This window comes from Penaeus vannamei, chromosome 9, assembly GCF_042767895.1.
Source record: "Penaeus vannamei isolate JL-2024 chromosome 9, ASM4276789v1, whole genome shotgun sequence".
Lineage (NCBI taxonomy): Eukaryota > Metazoa > Arthropoda > Malacostraca > Decapoda > Penaeidae > Penaeus > Penaeus vannamei.
The window spans coordinates 5,213,130-5,230,629 of record NC_091557.1 but is presented as its reverse complement, the minus strand read 5'-3'; the positions used below and the strand labels follow the sequence as shown (position 1 = coordinate 5,230,629).

The following is a 17,500-nucleotide window of genomic DNA, read 5'->3' as shown; positions in this document are numbered from 1 at the left end:
GTGTGGTGGGGGGGGGTATGTGTGGGTGGTTGGTGTGTACGTGTATGTGTGTGTGTGTGTACCTGTTTGTGTTTAATGTGGGTGTGGGTGTGTACGTGTTTGTTGTGTCTGCGTATAGAGGATATGTCGGTGTTTGTGTGTGTGTCTGCGTGTTTGCGTGTGTTTGGACTGTATGAGCGTGTTTGTGTGTGTATGTGCGTATGTTTTGGGATGGCTGTGTGCGTATGTGTGTGAACAACAACAAGACGGACGAAATTGAACACAAATTTTGAAAATTACGAAGCCATGGTTATTAAACATGATAACAGTACCAACTACTACATAGACGTCAATTGCTTCAGTAATTAAGACGTAACAAACAAAAACTAATGACACCAATATCAATAAAATGCGCGGATAAGACGGGAAAATAATGTTAATAATGATAAGAATTCCTCGCTGACAGAGAGAGAGAGAGAGAGAGAGAGAGAGAGAGAGAGAGAGAGAGAGAGAGAGAGAGAGAGAGAGAGAGAGAGAGAGAGAGAGAGAGAGAGAGAGACAGACAGAGACAACGAAAGAGAGAGAGAGAAAGACAGAGATAACGAAAAAGAGAGAGAGAGAGAGAGACAACGAAAGAGAGAGAGAGAGAGAGAGAGAGAGAGACAGGCAAACACACAGAAAGACAAAAAAAGTAAGAAAAGTAGAGAAAGATAATCCATGAGACAAAGAAAGCGAAAGAAAAACAGAAAGCAAGAAAAAGAGAGAGAGAGAAAGGGGAGATGAATAAATACAAAAATATTGCTTTAAAAAATGGTGCAATATTACGACACAAGAATCGTGAAGTGCAAAAGAGAAAACGAATTCCCCCCCCATTCCCCCACCCCCTCCCCTCCCCAATAAAGGGTCGGATTGGACAGAATGACAAATGAAAGAGAAAAGGGAAGGATAGATAGAAGGAAAATAAAGAGAAAGTGGAAATGAGAAAGAATGGGAGGCGTGAGGAAGGAGGAGAGTAGGAAAAATGTGAGAGATACCGACGGAGAGAAAGAGAGAAAGAGAAAGAGAGAGAGGGAGAGATAGACACATATAAAAAAGAGAGACAGGGAAAGAGAGAGAGAGCGACAGGCAGAAGAAGAGACAAAGACAGACAGGCAGAGAGAGAGAGAGAGAGAGAGAGGCGGACAGACAGACAGAGAAAGAAATAGAGCGCAATAGAAAATGACACAGAAATTTAGAAAAAAAAGAGAAAAAAAGACAGAAACAGAGTGAAAAAAGCAGAAAGAGAAAGAGAGACATAGATAAAGAGCACGAAAGAAGCAAAAAAAAAGAAAAAAGCGAAAGACAGAAAGAAAGAGAAAGAGAGAGAGAGAGAAAGCCAATCTCCTCGCCCCTCATTCCTCCTACGTCACTTCATCCATTTTCTTTCCGCCTGCTGCTCCTTAGCTAACACTTATGTAAATGAGGCGTATTAATCTTTCCGCTGATTACAGTCGTTACTCCGAGCCACTTTCACACACATGGACACACACTCGCACGCGCGCAGACGGACATGCATGCGCATCCGGATTCAAGAACGCTTTTCATTTGCAAGGGTAAATGCGCGTGACGAGGAGGCAAGTGCAGGGAAATTGACTGTGTGTTCAGATGGCCGCCGGTTCGCCTCTGCGGCCGCTGGTGCGGGTGTGTCTGTGTGCGTCTATCTACACACACAAACACATATGCAATTATATATATATATATATATATATATATATATATATATATATATATTTATATAAATATATATATATATATATATATATTTATATATATTATTTATATATATAAATATATATATATATATATATATATATATATAAATATATATATATATATATATATATATATATATATATATGTATGTATATACATATATACATATATATACATATTTATATATATATATATATATATATATATATATATATATATATATATATATATATATGTGTGTGTGTGTGTGTGTGTGTGTGTGTGTGTGTGTGTGTGTACACAAATACATGTACTGCATACATTCTCTCTCTCTCTCTCTCTCTCTCTCTCTCTCTCTCTCTCTCTCTCTCGCTCTCTCTCTGTATATATATATATATATATATATATATATATATATATATATATATATATATATATATATATGTATGTATATATATATATATATATATATATATATATATATATATATATATATATATATATGTATGTATATATATGTATATATATATATATATATATATATATATATATATATATATATGTGTGTGTGTGTGTGTGTGTGTGTGTGTGTGTGTGTGTGTGTGTGTGTGTGTGTGTGTGTGTGTGCGTGTGTCTGTGTGTGTGTATACAGGGAGCAAGAGCGAGAAATTCAACTGCGTTTGCCTGCGTACACACAGCCCCTCACACTCAGCCTCCGTCCCCTCACTCAGCCGACGAACTGCACTCCCGTAAAAAATGAACAACACGGGGCTCGCGCACACAACATAAACACACACTCTTTTCCACTCTGTTGCCATCACAAACCGTTGTTTTTTTTTGGAGTTTTTTTTTCGTTAGAGTCTAGAAGGATGAAGATATTTATGGAAGGAACTTGATGGGAAGTTATTATGTCTATTTGTAATTATTTCTTTCTTACTGTGGTCGTTTCTTCAGATTTTAATAAATGTTATGTTTATATTCATATAAGTTCAAACATACATATATATATATATATATATATATATATATATATATATATATATATATATATATATATATATATATATATATATATATATTTGTGTGTTTGCGTGTTTTGTGTGTTTGTGTGTATATGTGTTTGTATGGGTGTGTACTTTTGTATTTGTGTATGTGTGGGTGTTTGTATGTGTATGTACGTTTGTATGTGTGTGTTTATGTGTATTACGTTTGTATGTGTGTGTGTTTGTATGTGTATGTACGTTGGTATTTATATGTGCATAAGTGTGTTTGTATATGTATGTACATTGGTATGTATACATGCATGTGTGTATGTTTGTATGTGTATGAACGTTGGTATTTATACGTGCATGTATGTATGTTTGTATATGTATATACGTTGGTATTTATACGTGCATAAGTGTGTTTGTATATGTATTTACGTTGGTATATATGCGTGCATGTGTGTGTTTGTATGTGTATGTACGCTGATATATATACTTGCTTCTGTGTGTGTTTGCATGTGTATATACATTGATATATATACTTGCATGTATGTGCTTGCATGTGCATGTACGTTTAGATATATACTTGCACGTGTGTTCTGATTTCCGTTCGTGTACGTAGAAAAAAAAAGTACACAGACAAACAGCTCTGAGCGGTGCGTGAGTGCAGTCAAAACGAACCTCGAAGAACGGCCATTAAAACGCACCCAATCACAAAAACGAGCATTCGTGGCCATTTGTTGCAACACGAGATGCAACGCGTGCAATCCGGGAGGCGAGGCACGGGAATCCGATATGAATCAAGGGTGTCTGTTATATATCTTCTTTTTTTTCTCTTTCTTTCTTCTTTGTCTTTTCTTTTGTTTTTTTTCTCTTTGGCTTCTTTCTTTTCTTTTCTTTCTCTTTGTCTTCTTTCTTTCTTTTCTTTCTCTTTGTCTTCATTCTTTCTATTCTTTCTCTTTGTCTTCTTTCTTTCTTTTCTTTCTCTTCGTCTTCTTTCTTTCTTTTCTTTCTCTTTGTCTTCTTTCTTTCTTTTCTTTCTCTTCGTCTTCTTTCTTTCGGCCATTAAAACGCACCCAATCACAAAAACGAGCATTAGTGGCCATTTGTTGCAAGGCGAGATGCAACGCGTGCAATCCGGGAGGCGAGGCACGGGAATCCGATATGAATCAAGGGTGTCTGTTATATATCTTCTTTTTTTTCTCTCTTTCTTTCTTTTTTGTCTTCTTTCTTTTGTTTTCTTTCTCTTTGTCTTTGGCTTCTTTCTTTCTTTTTTTCTCTTTGTCTTCTTTCTTTCTTTTGTTTTCTTTCTCTTTGTCTTCTTTCTTTCTTTTCTTTCTCTTTGTCTTCTTTCTTTCTTTTCTTTCTCTTTGTCTTCTTTCTTTCTTTTGTTTCTCTTTGTCTTCTTTCTTTGTTTTCTTTCTCTTCGTCTTCTTTCTTTCTTTTCTTTCTCTTTGTCTTCTTTCTTTCTTTCTTTTCTTTCTCTTTGTCTTCTTTCTTTTCTTTCTCTTCGTCTTCTTTCTTTCTTTTCTTTCTCTTTGTCTTCTTTCTTTCTTTTCTTTCTCTTTGTCTTCTTTCTTTCTTTTCTTTCTCTTTGTCTTCTTTCTTTTCTTTCTCTTTGTCTTCTTTCTTTCTTTTCTTTCTCTTTGTCTTCTTTCTTTCTTTTCTTTCTCTTCGTCTTCTTTCTTTCTTTTCTTTCTCTTTGTCTTCTTTCTTTCGGCCATTAAAACGCACCCAATCACAAAAACGAGCATTAGTGGCCATTTGTTGCAAGGCGAGATGCAACGCGTGCAATCCGGGAGGCGAGGCACGGGAATCCGATATGAATCAAGGGTGTCTGTTATATATCTTCTTTTTTTTCTCTCTTTCTTTCTTTTTTGTCTTCTTTCTTTTGTTTTCTTTCTCTTTGTCTTTGGCTTCTTTCTTTCTTTTTTTCTCTTTGTCTTCTTTCTTTCTTTTGTTTTCTTTCTCTTTGTCTTCTTTCTTTCTTTTCTTTCTCTTTGTCTTCTTTCTTTCTTTTCTTTCTCTTTGTCTTCTTTCTTTCTTTTCTTTCTCTTTGTCTTCTTTCTTTCTTTTCTTTCTCTTTGTCTTCTTTCTTTCTTTTCTTTCTCTTCGTCTTCTTTCTTTCTTTTCTTTCTCTTTGTCTTCTTTCTTTCGGCCATTAAAACGCACCCAATCACAAAAACGAGCATTAGTGGCCATTTGTTGCAAGGCGAGATGCAAGGCGTGCAATCCGGGAGGCGAGGCACGGGAATCCGATATGAATCAAGGGTGTCTGTTATATATCTTTTTTTTTTCTCTCTTTCTTTCTTCTTTGTCTTTTCTTTTCTTTTCTTTCTTTTTTTTCTTTGTTTTCTTTCTCTTTGTCTTCTTTCTTTCTCTTTGTCTTCTTTCTTTCTTTCTTTCTCTTTGTCTTTCTTTCTTTTTTCTCTTTGTCTGTCTTTCTTTCTTTCTTTCTCTTTGTCTGTCTTTCTTTCTTTCTTTCTCTTTCTCTTTGTCTTCTTTCTTTCTTTTCTTTCTCTTTGTCTTCTTTCTTTGTTTTCTTTCTCTTTGTCTTCTTTCTTTCTTTTCTTTCTCTTTGTCTTCTTTCTTTCTTTTCTTTCTCTTTGTCTTCTTTCTTTCTTTTCTTTCTCTTTGTCTTCTTTCTTTCTTTTCTTTCTCTTTGTCTTCTTTCTTTCTTTTCTTTCTCTTTGTCTTCTTTCTTTCTTTTCTTTCTCTTTGTCTTCTTTCTTTCTTTTCTTTCTCTTTGTCTTCTTTCTTTCTTTTCTTTCTCTTCGTATTCTTTCTTTCTTTTCTTTCTCTTTGTCTTCTTTCTTTCTTTTCTTTCTCTTTGTCTTCTTTCTTTCTTTTCTTTCTCTTTGTCTTCTTTCTTTCTTTTCTTTCTCTTTGTCTTCTTTTTTTCTTTCTTTTCTTTCTCTTTGTCTTCTTTCTTTTCTTTCTCTTTGTCTTCTTTCTTTCTTTTCTTTCTCTTTGTCTTCTTTCTTTCTTTTCTTTCTCTTTGTCTTCTTTCTTTCTTTTCTTTCTCTTTGTCTTCTTTCTTTTCTTTCTCTTCGTCTTCTTTCTTTCGGCCATTAAAACGCACCCAATCACAAAAACGAGCATTAGTGGCCATTTGTTGCAAGGCGAGATGCAACGCGTGCAATCCGGGAGGCGAGGCACGGGAATCCGATATGAATCAAGGGTGTCTGTTATATATCTTCTTTTTTTTTTCTTTCTTTCTTCTTTGTCTTTTCTTTTGTTTTCTTTCTCTTTGGCTTCTTTCTTTCTTTTCTTTCTCTTCGTCTTCTTTCTTTCTTTTCTTTCTCTTTGCCTTCTTTCTTTCTTTTCTTTCTCTTTGTCTTCTTTCTTTCTTTTCTTTCTCTTTGTCTTCTTTCTTTCTTTTCTTTCTCTTTGTCTTCTTTCTTTCTTTTCTTTCTCTTTGTCTTCTTTCTTTCTTTTCTTTCTCTTTGTCTTCTTTCTTTCTTTTCTTTCTCTTTGTCTTCTTTCTTTCTTTTCTTTCTCTTCGTCTTCTTTCTTTCTTTTCTTTCTCTTTGTCTTCTTTCTTTCGGCCATTAAAACGCACCCAATCACAAAAACGAGCATTAGTGGCCATTTGTTGCAAGGCGAGATGCAAGGCGTGCAATCCGGGAGGCGAGGCACGGGAATCCGATATGAATCAAGGGTGTCTGTTATATATCTTCTTTTTTTCTCTTTCTTTCTTCTTTGTCTTTTATTTTGTTTTCTTTCTATTTGTCTTCTTTCTTTCTTTTCTTTCTCTTCGTCTTCTTTCTTTTCTTTCTCTTTGTCTTCTTTCTTTCTTTTCTTTCTCTTTGTCTTCTTTCTTTCTTTTCTTTCTCTTTGTCTTCTTTCTTTCTTTTCTTTCTCTTTGTCTTCTTTCTTTCTTTTCTTTCTCTTTGTCTTTTCTTTTGTTTTCTTTCTCTTTGTCTTCTTTCTTTCTTTCTCTTTGTCTTCTTTCTTTCTTTCTTTTCTTTCTCTTTGTCTTCTTTCTTTCTTTTCTTTCTCTTCGTCTTCTTTCTTTCTTTCTCTTTGTCTTCTTTCTTTCTTTCTTTTCTTTCTCTTTGTCTTCTTTCTTTCTTTTCTTTCTCTTCGTCTTCTTTCTTTTCTTTCTCTTCGTCTTCTTTCTTTCTCTTTGTCTTTTCTTTTGTTTTCTTTCTCTTTGTCTTCTTTCTTTCGGCCATTAAAACGCACCCAATCACAAAAACGAGCATTAGTGGCCATTTGTTGCAAGACGAGATGCAACGCGTGCAATCCGGGAGGCGAGGCACGGGAATCCGATATGAATCAAGGGTGTCTGTTATATATCTTCTTTTTTTTTCTTTCTTTCTTCTTTGTCTTTTCTTTCTTTTCTTTCTCTTTGTCTTCTTTCTTTCTTTTCTTTCTCTTTGTCTTCTTTCTTTCTTTTCTTTCTCTTTGCCTTCTTTCTTTCTTTTCTTTCTCTTTGTCTTCTTTCTTTCTTTTCTTTCTTTTTGTCTTCTTTCTTTCTTTTCTTTGTCTTTGTCTTCTTTCTTTTGTTTTCTTTTTCTTTGTCTTTTTTCTTTCTTTTCTTTCTCTTTGTCTTCTTTCTTTCTTTTCTTTCTCTTTGTCTTCTTTCTTTCTTTTCTTTCTCTTTGTCTTCTTTCTTTCTTTTCTTTCTCTTTGTCTTCTTTCTTTGTTTCTTTTCTTTCTCTTTGTCTTCTTTCTTTCTTTTCTTTCTCTTTGTCTTCTTTCTTTCTTTTCTTTCTCTTTGTCTTCTTTCTTTCTTTTCTTTCTCTTTGTCTCCTTTCTTTCTTTTCTTTCTCTTTGTCTTCTTTCTTTCTTTTCTTTCTCTTTGTCTTCTTTCTTTCTTTTCTTTCTCTTTGTCTTCTTTCTTTCTTTTCTTTCTCTTTGTCTTCTTCCTTTCTTTTCTTTCTTTTCTTTCTCTTCGTCTTCTTTCTTTCGGCCATTAAAACGCACCCAATCACAAAAACGAGCATTAGTGACCCTTTGTTGCAAGACGAGATGCAACGCGTGCAATCCGGGAGGCGAGGCACGGGAATCCGATATGAATCAAGGGTGTCTGTTATATATCTTCTTTTTTTTCTTTCTTTCTTCTTTGTCTTTTCTTTTCTTTTCTTTCTATTTGTTCTTCTTTCTTTCTTTTTTTGTTTGTTTTCTTTCTATTTGTCTTCTTTCTTTCTTTTCTTTGTCTTTGTCTTCTTTCTTTCTTTTCTTTCTCTTTGTCTTCTTTCTTTCTTTTCTTTCTCTTTGTCTTCTTTCTTTCTTTTCTTTCTCTTTGTCTTCTTTCTTTCTTTTCTTTCTCTTTGTCTTCTTTCTTTTGTTTTCTTTCTCTTTGTCTTCTTTCTTTCTTTTCTTTCTCTTTGTCTTCTTTCTTTCTTTTCTTTCTCTTCGTCTTCTTTCTTTTCTTTCTCTTTGTCTTCTTTCTTTCTTCTCTTTCTCTTTGACTTCTTTCTTTTGTTTCTCTTTGTCTTCTTTCTTTCTTTTTTTTCTTTTTTTCTTCTTTCTTTCTTTTCTTTCTCTTCGTCTTCTTTCTTTTCTTTCTCTTTGTCTTCTTTCTTTCTCTTTGTCTTCTTTCTTTCTTTTCTTTCCTCTTTGTCTTCTTTCTTTCTTTTCTTTCTCTTTGTCTTCTTTCTTTCTTTTCTTTCTCTTTGTCTTCTTTCTTTCTTTTCTTTCTCTTTGTCTTCTTTCTTTCTTTCTTTTCTTTCTCTTTGTCTTCTTTCTTTCTTTTCTTTCTCTTTGTCTTCTTTCTTTTCTTTTCTTTCTTTTTGTCTTCTTTCTTTCTTTTCTTTCTCTTTGTCTTCTTTCTTTTCTTTTCTTTCTCTTTGTCTTCTTTCTTTTCTTTTCTTTCTCTTTGTCTTCTTTCTTTCTTCTCTTTCTCTTTGTCTTCTTTCTTTTCTTTCTCTTTGTCTTCTTTCTTTCTTCTCTTTCTCTTTGTCTTCTTTCTTTCTTTTCTTTCTCTTTGTCTTCTTTCTTTCTTTTCTTTCTCTTTGGCTTCTTTCTTTCTTTTCTTTCTCTTTGTCTTCTTCTTTTCTTTCTTTTTGTCTTCTTTCTTTCTTTTCTTTCTCTTTGTCTTCTTTCTTTCTTTTCTTTCTCTTCGTCTTCTTTCTTTCTTTTCTTTCTCTTTGTCTTCTTTCTTTCTTTTCTTTCTCTTTGGGTTCTTTCTTTCTTTTCTTTCTCTTTGTCTTCTTTCTTTCTTTTCTTTCTCTTTGGCTTCTTTCTTTCTTTTCTTTCTCTTTGTCTTCTTTCTTTCTTTTCTTTCTCTTTGTCTTCTTTTCTTTCTCTTTGTCTCTTTCTCTTTGTCTTCTTTCTTTCTTTTCTTTCTCTTCGTCTTCTTTCTTTCTTTTCTTTCTCTTTGTCTTCTTTCTTTCTTTTCTTTCTCTTTGTCTTCTTTCTTTCTTTTCTTTCTCTTTGTCTTCTTTCTTTTCTTTCTTTTTGCCTTCTTTCTTTCTTTTCTTTCTCTTTGTCTTCTTTCTTTCTTTTCTTTCTCTTCGTCTTCTTTCTTTCTTTTCTTTCTCTTTGTCTTCTTTCTTTCTTTTCTTTCTCTTTGTCTTCTTTCTTTCTTTTCTTTCTCTTTGTCTTCTTTCTTTCTTTTCTTTCTTTTTGTCTTCTTTCTTTATTTTCTTTCTCTTTGTCTTCTTTCTTTCTTTTCTTTCTCTTTGTCTTCTTTCTTTCTTTTCTTTCTCTTTGTCTTCTTTCTTTCTTTCTTCTCTTTCTCTTTGTCTTTCTTTCTTTCTTTCTCTTTGTCTGTCTTTCTTTCTTTCTCTTTGTCTTTCTTTCTTTCTTTCTTTCTCTTTGTCTGTCTTTCTTTCTTTCTCTTTGTCTTTCTTTCTTTCTTTCTCTTTGTCTGTCTTTCTTTCTTTCTTTCTCTTTGTCTTTCTTTCTTTTTTCTCTTTGTCTGTCTTTCTTTCTTTCTTTCTCTTTGTCTGTCTTTCTTTCTTTCTTTCTCTTTCTCTTCTTTGTCTTTACTTTTTCTTTGTCTTCTTTGACTTTACTTTTTCTTTGTCTTCTTTGACTTTACTTTTTCTTTGTCTTCTTTGACTTTACTTTTTCTTTGTCTTCTTTCTTTCTTTTCTTTCTCTTTGTCTTCTTTCTTTCTTTTCTTTCTCTTTGTCTTCTTTCTTTCTTTTCTTTCTCTTTGTCTTCTTTCTTTTCTTTCTCTTTGTATTCTTTCTTTCTTTTCTTTCTCTTTGTCTTCTTCCTTTCTTTTCTTTCTCTTTGTCTTCTTTCTTTCTTTTCTTTCTCTTTGTCTTCTTTCTTTCTATTCTTTCTGTTTGTCTTCTTTCTTTCTTTTCTTTCTCTTTGTCTTCTTTCTTTCTTTTCTTTCTCTTCGTCTTCTTTCTTTCGGCCATTAAAACGCACCCAATCACAAAAACGAGCATTAGTGGCCATTTGTTGCAACACGAGATGCAAGGCGTGCAATCCGGGAGGCGAGGCACGGGAATCCGATATGAATCAAGGGTGTCTGTTATATATCTTCTTTTTTTTTCTCTTCTTCTTTCTTCTTTGTCTTTTCTTTTGTTTTCTTTCTCTCTTTTCTTTATCTTTGTCTTCTTTCTTTCTTTTCTTTCTCTTTGTCTTCTTTCTTTCTTTTCTTTCTCTTTGTCTTCTTTCTTTCTTTTCTTTCTCTTTGTCTTCTTTCTTTCTTTTCTTTCTCTTTGTCTTCTTTCTTTCTTTTCTTTCTCTTCGTCTTCTTTCTTTCGGCCATTAAAACGCACCCAATCACAAAAACGAGCATTAGTGGCCATTTGTTGCAACACGAGATGCAACGCGTGCAATCCGGGAGGCGAGGCACGGGAATCCGATATGAATCAAGGGTGTCTGTTATATGTCTTCTTTTTTTCTTTCTTTCTTCTTTGTCTTTTCTTTGTTTTCTTCCTCTTTGTCTTCTTTCTTTGTTTTCTTTCTCTTTGTCTTTTTTCTTTTGTTTTCTTTCTCTTTGTCTTCTTTCTTTTCTTTCTCTTTGTCTTCTTTCTTTCTTTTCTTTCTCTTTCATTTCTTTCTTTCTTTTCTTTCTCTTTCATTTCTTTCTTTTCTTTCTCTTTGTCTTCTTTCTTTCTTTTCTTTCTATTTGTCTTTTCTTTCTTTTCATTCTCTTTGTCTCCTTTCTTTCTTTTCTTCTCTTTTTTTCTTCTTTTCCATTTTTTTTCTTTGTTACATACTTTTTTCAATTTATTTGTTCCTCTTTCTTTTTCTTCTTTATCTTCTTATACTACATTTTTTCCCGCTTCTTCTTCTTCTTCTTCTTTCTTTCTTCTCGTTCTTCTTCCGCTTCTTCTTTCATCTTCTTCCTCTTTTCTTATCCATCTCGCCTTTTTTCTTCTTATTCTTCTCTTATCTTCCTTCTCCTCTTCCATCTTTGAATCCGATCAGATAATCACCAAAGATTCTAATAAAAAAAATTATGATTAGTCTTCCAGGTGTACGAATCTTCTCCAATTCATCGTCTATTCCCTCTATGCTTTATTATCGTCTATTTTCTTATGCACTGTTATCATCAAATTCCTTATGCACTGCTATCGTGGCTAATGAGATCTTTTTTCTTCCCGGCAGATGACCGTAAGGGCGAAGTGCTCGTTACTTCTCCTTGGACTTTGGCTCTTATGTGGAGCAAGGGCCGGCTCGCTACGCCAAACGATGGCGGATATACAAGGTAAATATTTTTTGTTTGTTTCTTGTTTTATTGTTGTTTCTTTTGTTATTTATGATTGTCTTATATTTTCTTGTTCTGTGTATCGTCTTCTTGCTATTGGTCCTACTGTTTAGGTGTATATAAATATGAATATTTCTGAGTTTATGTTCATTTATACTCTCTCTCGCTCTCGTTTTCTTCTCTCATTCTCTCTCTCTCTCACTCTCACTCTCTCTCTCTCTCTATCACTCTCTCTCTCTCTTCTTATTCTTCTCTTTCCTTCTTCTCCCCCTGCGTTATTCTTCCATGTCACATCGCTTTATCAGGTTATTTGTTCACATCCTTTAATCTTCAAATCTTCCACTTTATGCATTCGTGTTTCTGATTTGCTCTATATCTATTATTTTCACTTTTCCTCTACGGATTCTTTCTATGTATTTTTATCTTATCTATTTATTTATTCGTAGCTGATGAAATATTATCTATACTTTTTCTTTTATGCAATATTTCTTGTATTTTTTTCTCGTGGTATTTCTATCATAATTATTATTACTATTCTTCTTCTTCTTGTTCTCTCCCTCAACTCTTCCTTGAATTCACATCTCGCCTCCTATTTTCATTCCTTCATTTGCCTCCTCGTACTTCCCTCTTCTTCCTCCTTTGCATCCTCACCTCCTTCGCTCTCTTACCCTTCTTACTCCCTCCCTTCCCTCCACTCTTTTCTCTCTGAACCCACTCTCTCTTCGACCTCCCTATCTCCCTCTCTTCTTTAAATCCCCCTTTTTTCCCCTTCCTTATTTCCCTTTTCTCTTAAGCCTCTTTCTCTCCCTCCTTTCTTCTTTAAATCCTCTCTTCTCCTCCTTCCTCTCCCTTTCTCCCTCTCACTCCTTTCTTCTTCTTTCTTCTCCATCTCCCTCCTTTCTCTTTCTTTCTTCATCCCCTCCCTTTCCCTTCTCCCTTAACTCTCTCCTTCGGTTAGTCTTGTAAATATCAAATTTGCATAAACTGAAGGTACATAGAATGATGATAGTTTTAACAATGATGATGATGATGATGATGATGATGGTGATGGTGATGGTGATGGTGATGATGATGGTGATGATGATGATGATGATGATGATGATGATGGTGATGGTGATGATGATGAAGATGGTGATGATGATGATGATGGTGATGATGATGATGATGATGATGATGATGATGATGATGATGATGATGATGATGAAGATGATGATGATGATGGTGATGGTGATATGATGATGATGATTTATTTGTGAGTGTATGTGTGGATGCATGCGATGTGTACTTGTATGTGTTTGTGTGTGTGTGTATGTATGTGTGTGTGTGTGTGTGTGTGTGTGTGTGTGTGTGTGTGTGTGTGTGTGTGTGTGTGTGTGTGTGTGTGTGTGTGTGTGTGTGTGTGTGAGAGAGAGTGCATGTGCATACATACACATAGTAACGTTACCAAGAATATTGCTCCTCCTAATAGCAACAATAATCATGTAAATAATAAAAAAAAAAATAGAAAACATTGGAAGATACATATCTCAAGATCACATTGCAACGATGGTGTTGTTGAAAGCACTCAATAAGCCCCAGTAACAGCTTTCTCAGCAACATTCAGTAATAACACGTGTGCTCACGGTCGCTGCGGCTGTCAACTGACCATTCTATGTGTTCCCACGTTTCATTCATTCGATGTGCCACATATTCAAATTGTTAGCTTCCATACAACGTTAATAGCGAAGATTAATTAATTTCCCGTTGTAGAATTTAACGAAAGGTGTAGCGATGAGAGTTTTGCGCTGTTCAGGATCACGCTGCTGGTGATATTTCTCAAGAACGCAAGCAGGAAATAGCGGAAGTGTGCCAATGTGGCAACGTGGCGGCCCAGCTCGAGAAGGGAGCGTGATTTCTCATCGAGGCTTTGATATATTTCCTTTCAAATATTAGATCCCGAGTTATATCATTATGTCGCGACTCCAGAAATAAGAAAAGATTAGAGTAACAGCGGCGAATCACGTGATTAGAGGGAAATGTCGACGAAAACACTGCGCCAGGGAGACATACGAGGGATCGGCGGTATAAACTATTTGTTCGATCCTTAAAACATGGCATTTGTTCACGGCCAAGTTATCCTCTGAGGTATAGATTGCCTGGGAAAACGGACGCGACTGTCCGATCCTGTAATAAACAAAGAACTCGTAACTCATGCTCGTTCGGGTGTGACAGCAAAATATCCTGTGAATTAGTCATGAAGATATGCAGGTTGAAGTTGCCCCCCCCCCCTCCCGCGAGCCACAATTGTTAAATCGGTTTACTCAGTTACACCTACATAGGTCCAGTTATAGCTTTAAAATGCACGTTAGAATAGATAATTTTTCAAACTTTTTATTTCGTTTAGCATGTCTACCCCCTCCCCCCCCCACCAAGAAAAATGGCGCCCCTCACACATGCACACGCAGGGCCGGTTTTAAGCCGATTTGACCGGTTTGATCAAATTGGGCCCGCACCTGAAGGGCCCTTTTTATCATATAAGTAAAAAAATAAAACCATATTGCCATTCAAAAATTTATTATATCAAATATTTAATGTTTATTCGTTTTTTTTTTTTCTAATTGGGCTCCGCAATCCCTAGTACCGGGCCTGTACACACACACACACATACCTACATATATATATATATATATATATATATATATATATATATATATATATATATATATATATATATATATATATATATATATATATATATATATATATATATATATATATATATATATATATATATATATATATATATATATATTTATATATATATTCATATGTAAATATGTTTAATTCATATGTTAATTCATACGCACACTCGTGTGTTGTTTATATGTGTGTATTATATCAATCTATAAACGATAAATGTTTGAATAAATTAATAATGATGGTGTCGATATCATTTGGTGATAATAAGCCAATAAGAAGAGAAAAAAGAACACCATCAAAAGGATTATCACCATCATCATCATATTACAATTACTCTACTAATGACAATGATAAGAATAACATGACTAGCAGCAGGACCACCACTCGGCCCCTTACTGGGTGTGTTGTGTTCTGCTTTGTTGTGTTATGTTGTGTTGTGCTGTTATGTTACTTACCCGCCCCCCCCCCCCCTCTCCCTCCAGACGCGCTGCTCTCCCCCAGCAGCCAGCGCTACTCCGTCTACGTCCTCCCGCCGGCGACCCACCAGGACAACCTGCAGAAGCGCCAGGCGGACTTCGAGGCCGACGACGCGAGGGAGGACTTCAAGGCTCGCCCTGAGGGAAGGCGCGGCGCCCCCCGCCCCGACGCGCCCCCCGCCGGGTTCCTGGAGGTGTCCCAGGGTCCCGGCCTGTTCGGAGGCGCCGTGCGGGAGGGGGCGCCCTTCTTCATCACGGACTTCGACCCCGAGCTGCAGCCGGGCTGGGGGCACGAGGAGGAGCTCGAGGACAAGATGGACTCCTACGCCGTCGACCCCACGCCGGGCTCCTCCTCGCTCACCATCAGCGGCGACGGGCTGAGGGAAGCCGAGGACTCGCCCAGGCATTCGGACGCTGACAAGGATGCGAAGGTCCTGAAGAAACTCCTGGAGAAGCCGAAGAAGCTGATGAAGGTGGGTGCTGGCTTTTGACTTACTTTAGTAGTTTTGTTTAATTATAATTAACATTCATTGCCTTATCAAAAAACTGCAGTAATAACATAACTTAGCAAAAAAATTACGCATATAATAACAAACTAAAACACAAAATAACAAAACATACCATAACATAATACAACATAATACATGACAACATAATATAACACCACAACACAGCACAACATAACATAACACAACACAACAAACACAGCACAACATAACATAACAAACACAGCACAACATAACATAACAAACACAGCACAACATAACATAACACAACATAACATAACACAACACAACGTAACATAACACAACACAACAAACACAGCACAACATTACAAACACAGCACAACATAATATAACACAACATAACACAGCTAACATAACACAACATAACAAACATAGCACAACATAACATAGCACATCACAGCACAACATAACATAACTCAACAGAACACAACACACCAAATACCCCAACCCAACCCAGACCGCATCCGCACCCACCCACTCCACACCTCTCCCTGACCTACACACCTCAACCCATTCCATAACACGCCAACTTCTCTGAAACTCTTAACACCGAACCCAAGACCCATTTTAACACCCCCTCCACCCTCCTCCACCCTCCACCCCGCCCCCCTCTGGCACCGCAGGTCATAAAGGCGAAGGGCAATGGGAATTACGTGCCCGAGGAAGTGCCCGGGGTCATGCTGCCCACTGAGGACGGCGAGGAAGCCTTCGTGCCCGAGAACCTCCTCGAGGACGCGGAGCTCCTGCTGACGGCGGGGTCCGCTCAGCAGCCCACTTACGCCGCGCCGGAGTCGACCGCGACGCCCGTGAGTACTGACGGGGGGGGGGGGGGGCTGACGAAGGACTTACGAAGGTCTGGACTTACGAAGGAAGGTCTATAGAAGTTACGATTATAGACCTTGTTGCGAAGGACTTACGAAGGACTTTGGAAAGACACATACGGAGGACTTACGAAGGTCTTACTTACGAAGCAAGGTCTATAGAAGTTACTTCTGTAGACCTTGTTATGAAGGGTTTACGAAGGTCTTGGCTACGTAGGACTTAGAAAAGACTTACAGTCGGAGGACTTACGAAGGTCCTACTTACGAAGCAAGGTCTATATAAGTTACTTCTGTAGACCTTGTTATGAAGGACTTACGAAGGTCTTAGCTACGTAGGACTTAGGGAAGACTTACATACGGAGGACTTTGAGAAATGACTTTTACGGAGGACTTACGAAGGTCCTACTTACGAAGAACCGTAGGAAAGACTTAACGTACGTAGGACTTAAGAAAGACTACTAACGGAAGATTTAGGAAAGATACTTACGAAGGACTTACGAATAGGCATTTACGAAGGATTTACTTACGAAGATTTGACTTACGAAAGACTTACAAGGGACTTACAAAGGACTATGAAAAGCGGGGAGTGAGAAAGGGGATCTTTTAGCTTATCTTGTTATTACCATTATCATCATTTTTATTATTCAGTCTAACAGATAAAAAAAAAAAAACTATTGTGATTCTTTCACTTCTAGGAAATATGCAAATGAGGAGGGTTGTTATGATAGATATTATGAGAGTTTTGGCTAACAAATGATTAATATATATAAGTACATATACACATTGATAATGATAATGATGATAATGATAAAGAAGAATGATGATGGTAATGACGATGATGATGATATTAATAATAATAATGATAATAATAATAATAATAATAATAATAATAATAATAATAATAATGATAATAATAATAATGTTAATCATAATAACAGTAATAATAACAGTAATGATAATGACAACGATAATAATGATAATGATAATAATTGTCCTCCTTATTTTACTTAAATGTTTAATCTTGACGTATTCGAAACCGCTCACACGACCTCGTCTTCCAGGCCCCGATGGGAGGAATGCCCTATGAGTTCGGCTGGGTTGTCGACGACGAAGCCACAGCCAACTTCCAAACGCGGCAGGAAAAGGGAGACAAAAATGGCGTCGTGACTGGATGTTACCAGGTGTGTCCGAAAGGCTGGTTTGAATTCGAAAAAAAAAAAGATGTTTAGGTGTATTTTTTAAATTTCAAAAGAGAATTTGTTAGATGTGGATGCCGAAGGTTTTAATAACTAGTATAAATATTAGAGCTTGTGGTAGTGCTGGTAATATCATTTTTTAAGATCTAGATATTTATTAATAGACGTCAATTCGCCATCCGAAGATTATTCTTTGTCCATGCTGATCCTTTTTTTTTCTTTCAGGTCTTGGATCCCAACGGACTCGTGAGGACCGTGACCTACAGAGCCGATAAGGGCGGTTTTCGAATCCTCTCCCTGACCCGCGGACCCGACAAGACCCCGTGCCCTGGTCAGTATAGTTCGGGGGGGGGGGGGATGAGAGGGAGGGGGGCAGGGGAGAGTGGGAGGTGATAAGTTAGTTGGTGGGGGGGGGGGGGAGTTATTTTAGGTATTTTAGCTTTGTGGAGAGTCACGATAGGGATGTGACGTCAGTGGGAACA

General features: G+C 36.3%; 1 protein-coding gene across 2 annotated transcripts in view; it reads left to right on the top strand.

Moving 5' to 3' along the window:
- LOC113817150 (putative uncharacterized protein DDB_G0291608) overlaps positions 1 to 17,500 on the top strand; it is a 63,470-nt gene that overhangs the window by 39,080 nt on the left and 6,890 nt on the right. Inside the window, exons 2-6 of one of the 2 annotated variants that reach the window (XM_070125191.1) lie at positions 11,220 to 11,319; positions 14,481 to 14,947; positions 15,625 to 15,807; positions 16,884 to 17,003; positions 17,244 to 17,349. In XM_070125191.1, coding sequence (XP_069981292.1) covers positions 11,220 to 11,319; positions 14,481 to 14,947; positions 15,625 to 15,807; positions 16,884 to 17,003; positions 17,244 to 17,349 — 976 coding nt within the window. The remainder of the gene's footprint in view (positions 1 to 11,219; positions 11,320 to 14,480; positions 14,948 to 15,624; positions 15,808 to 16,883; positions 17,004 to 17,243; positions 17,350 to 17,500) is intronic. The other variant, XM_070125192.1, reaches the window with a different exon arrangement.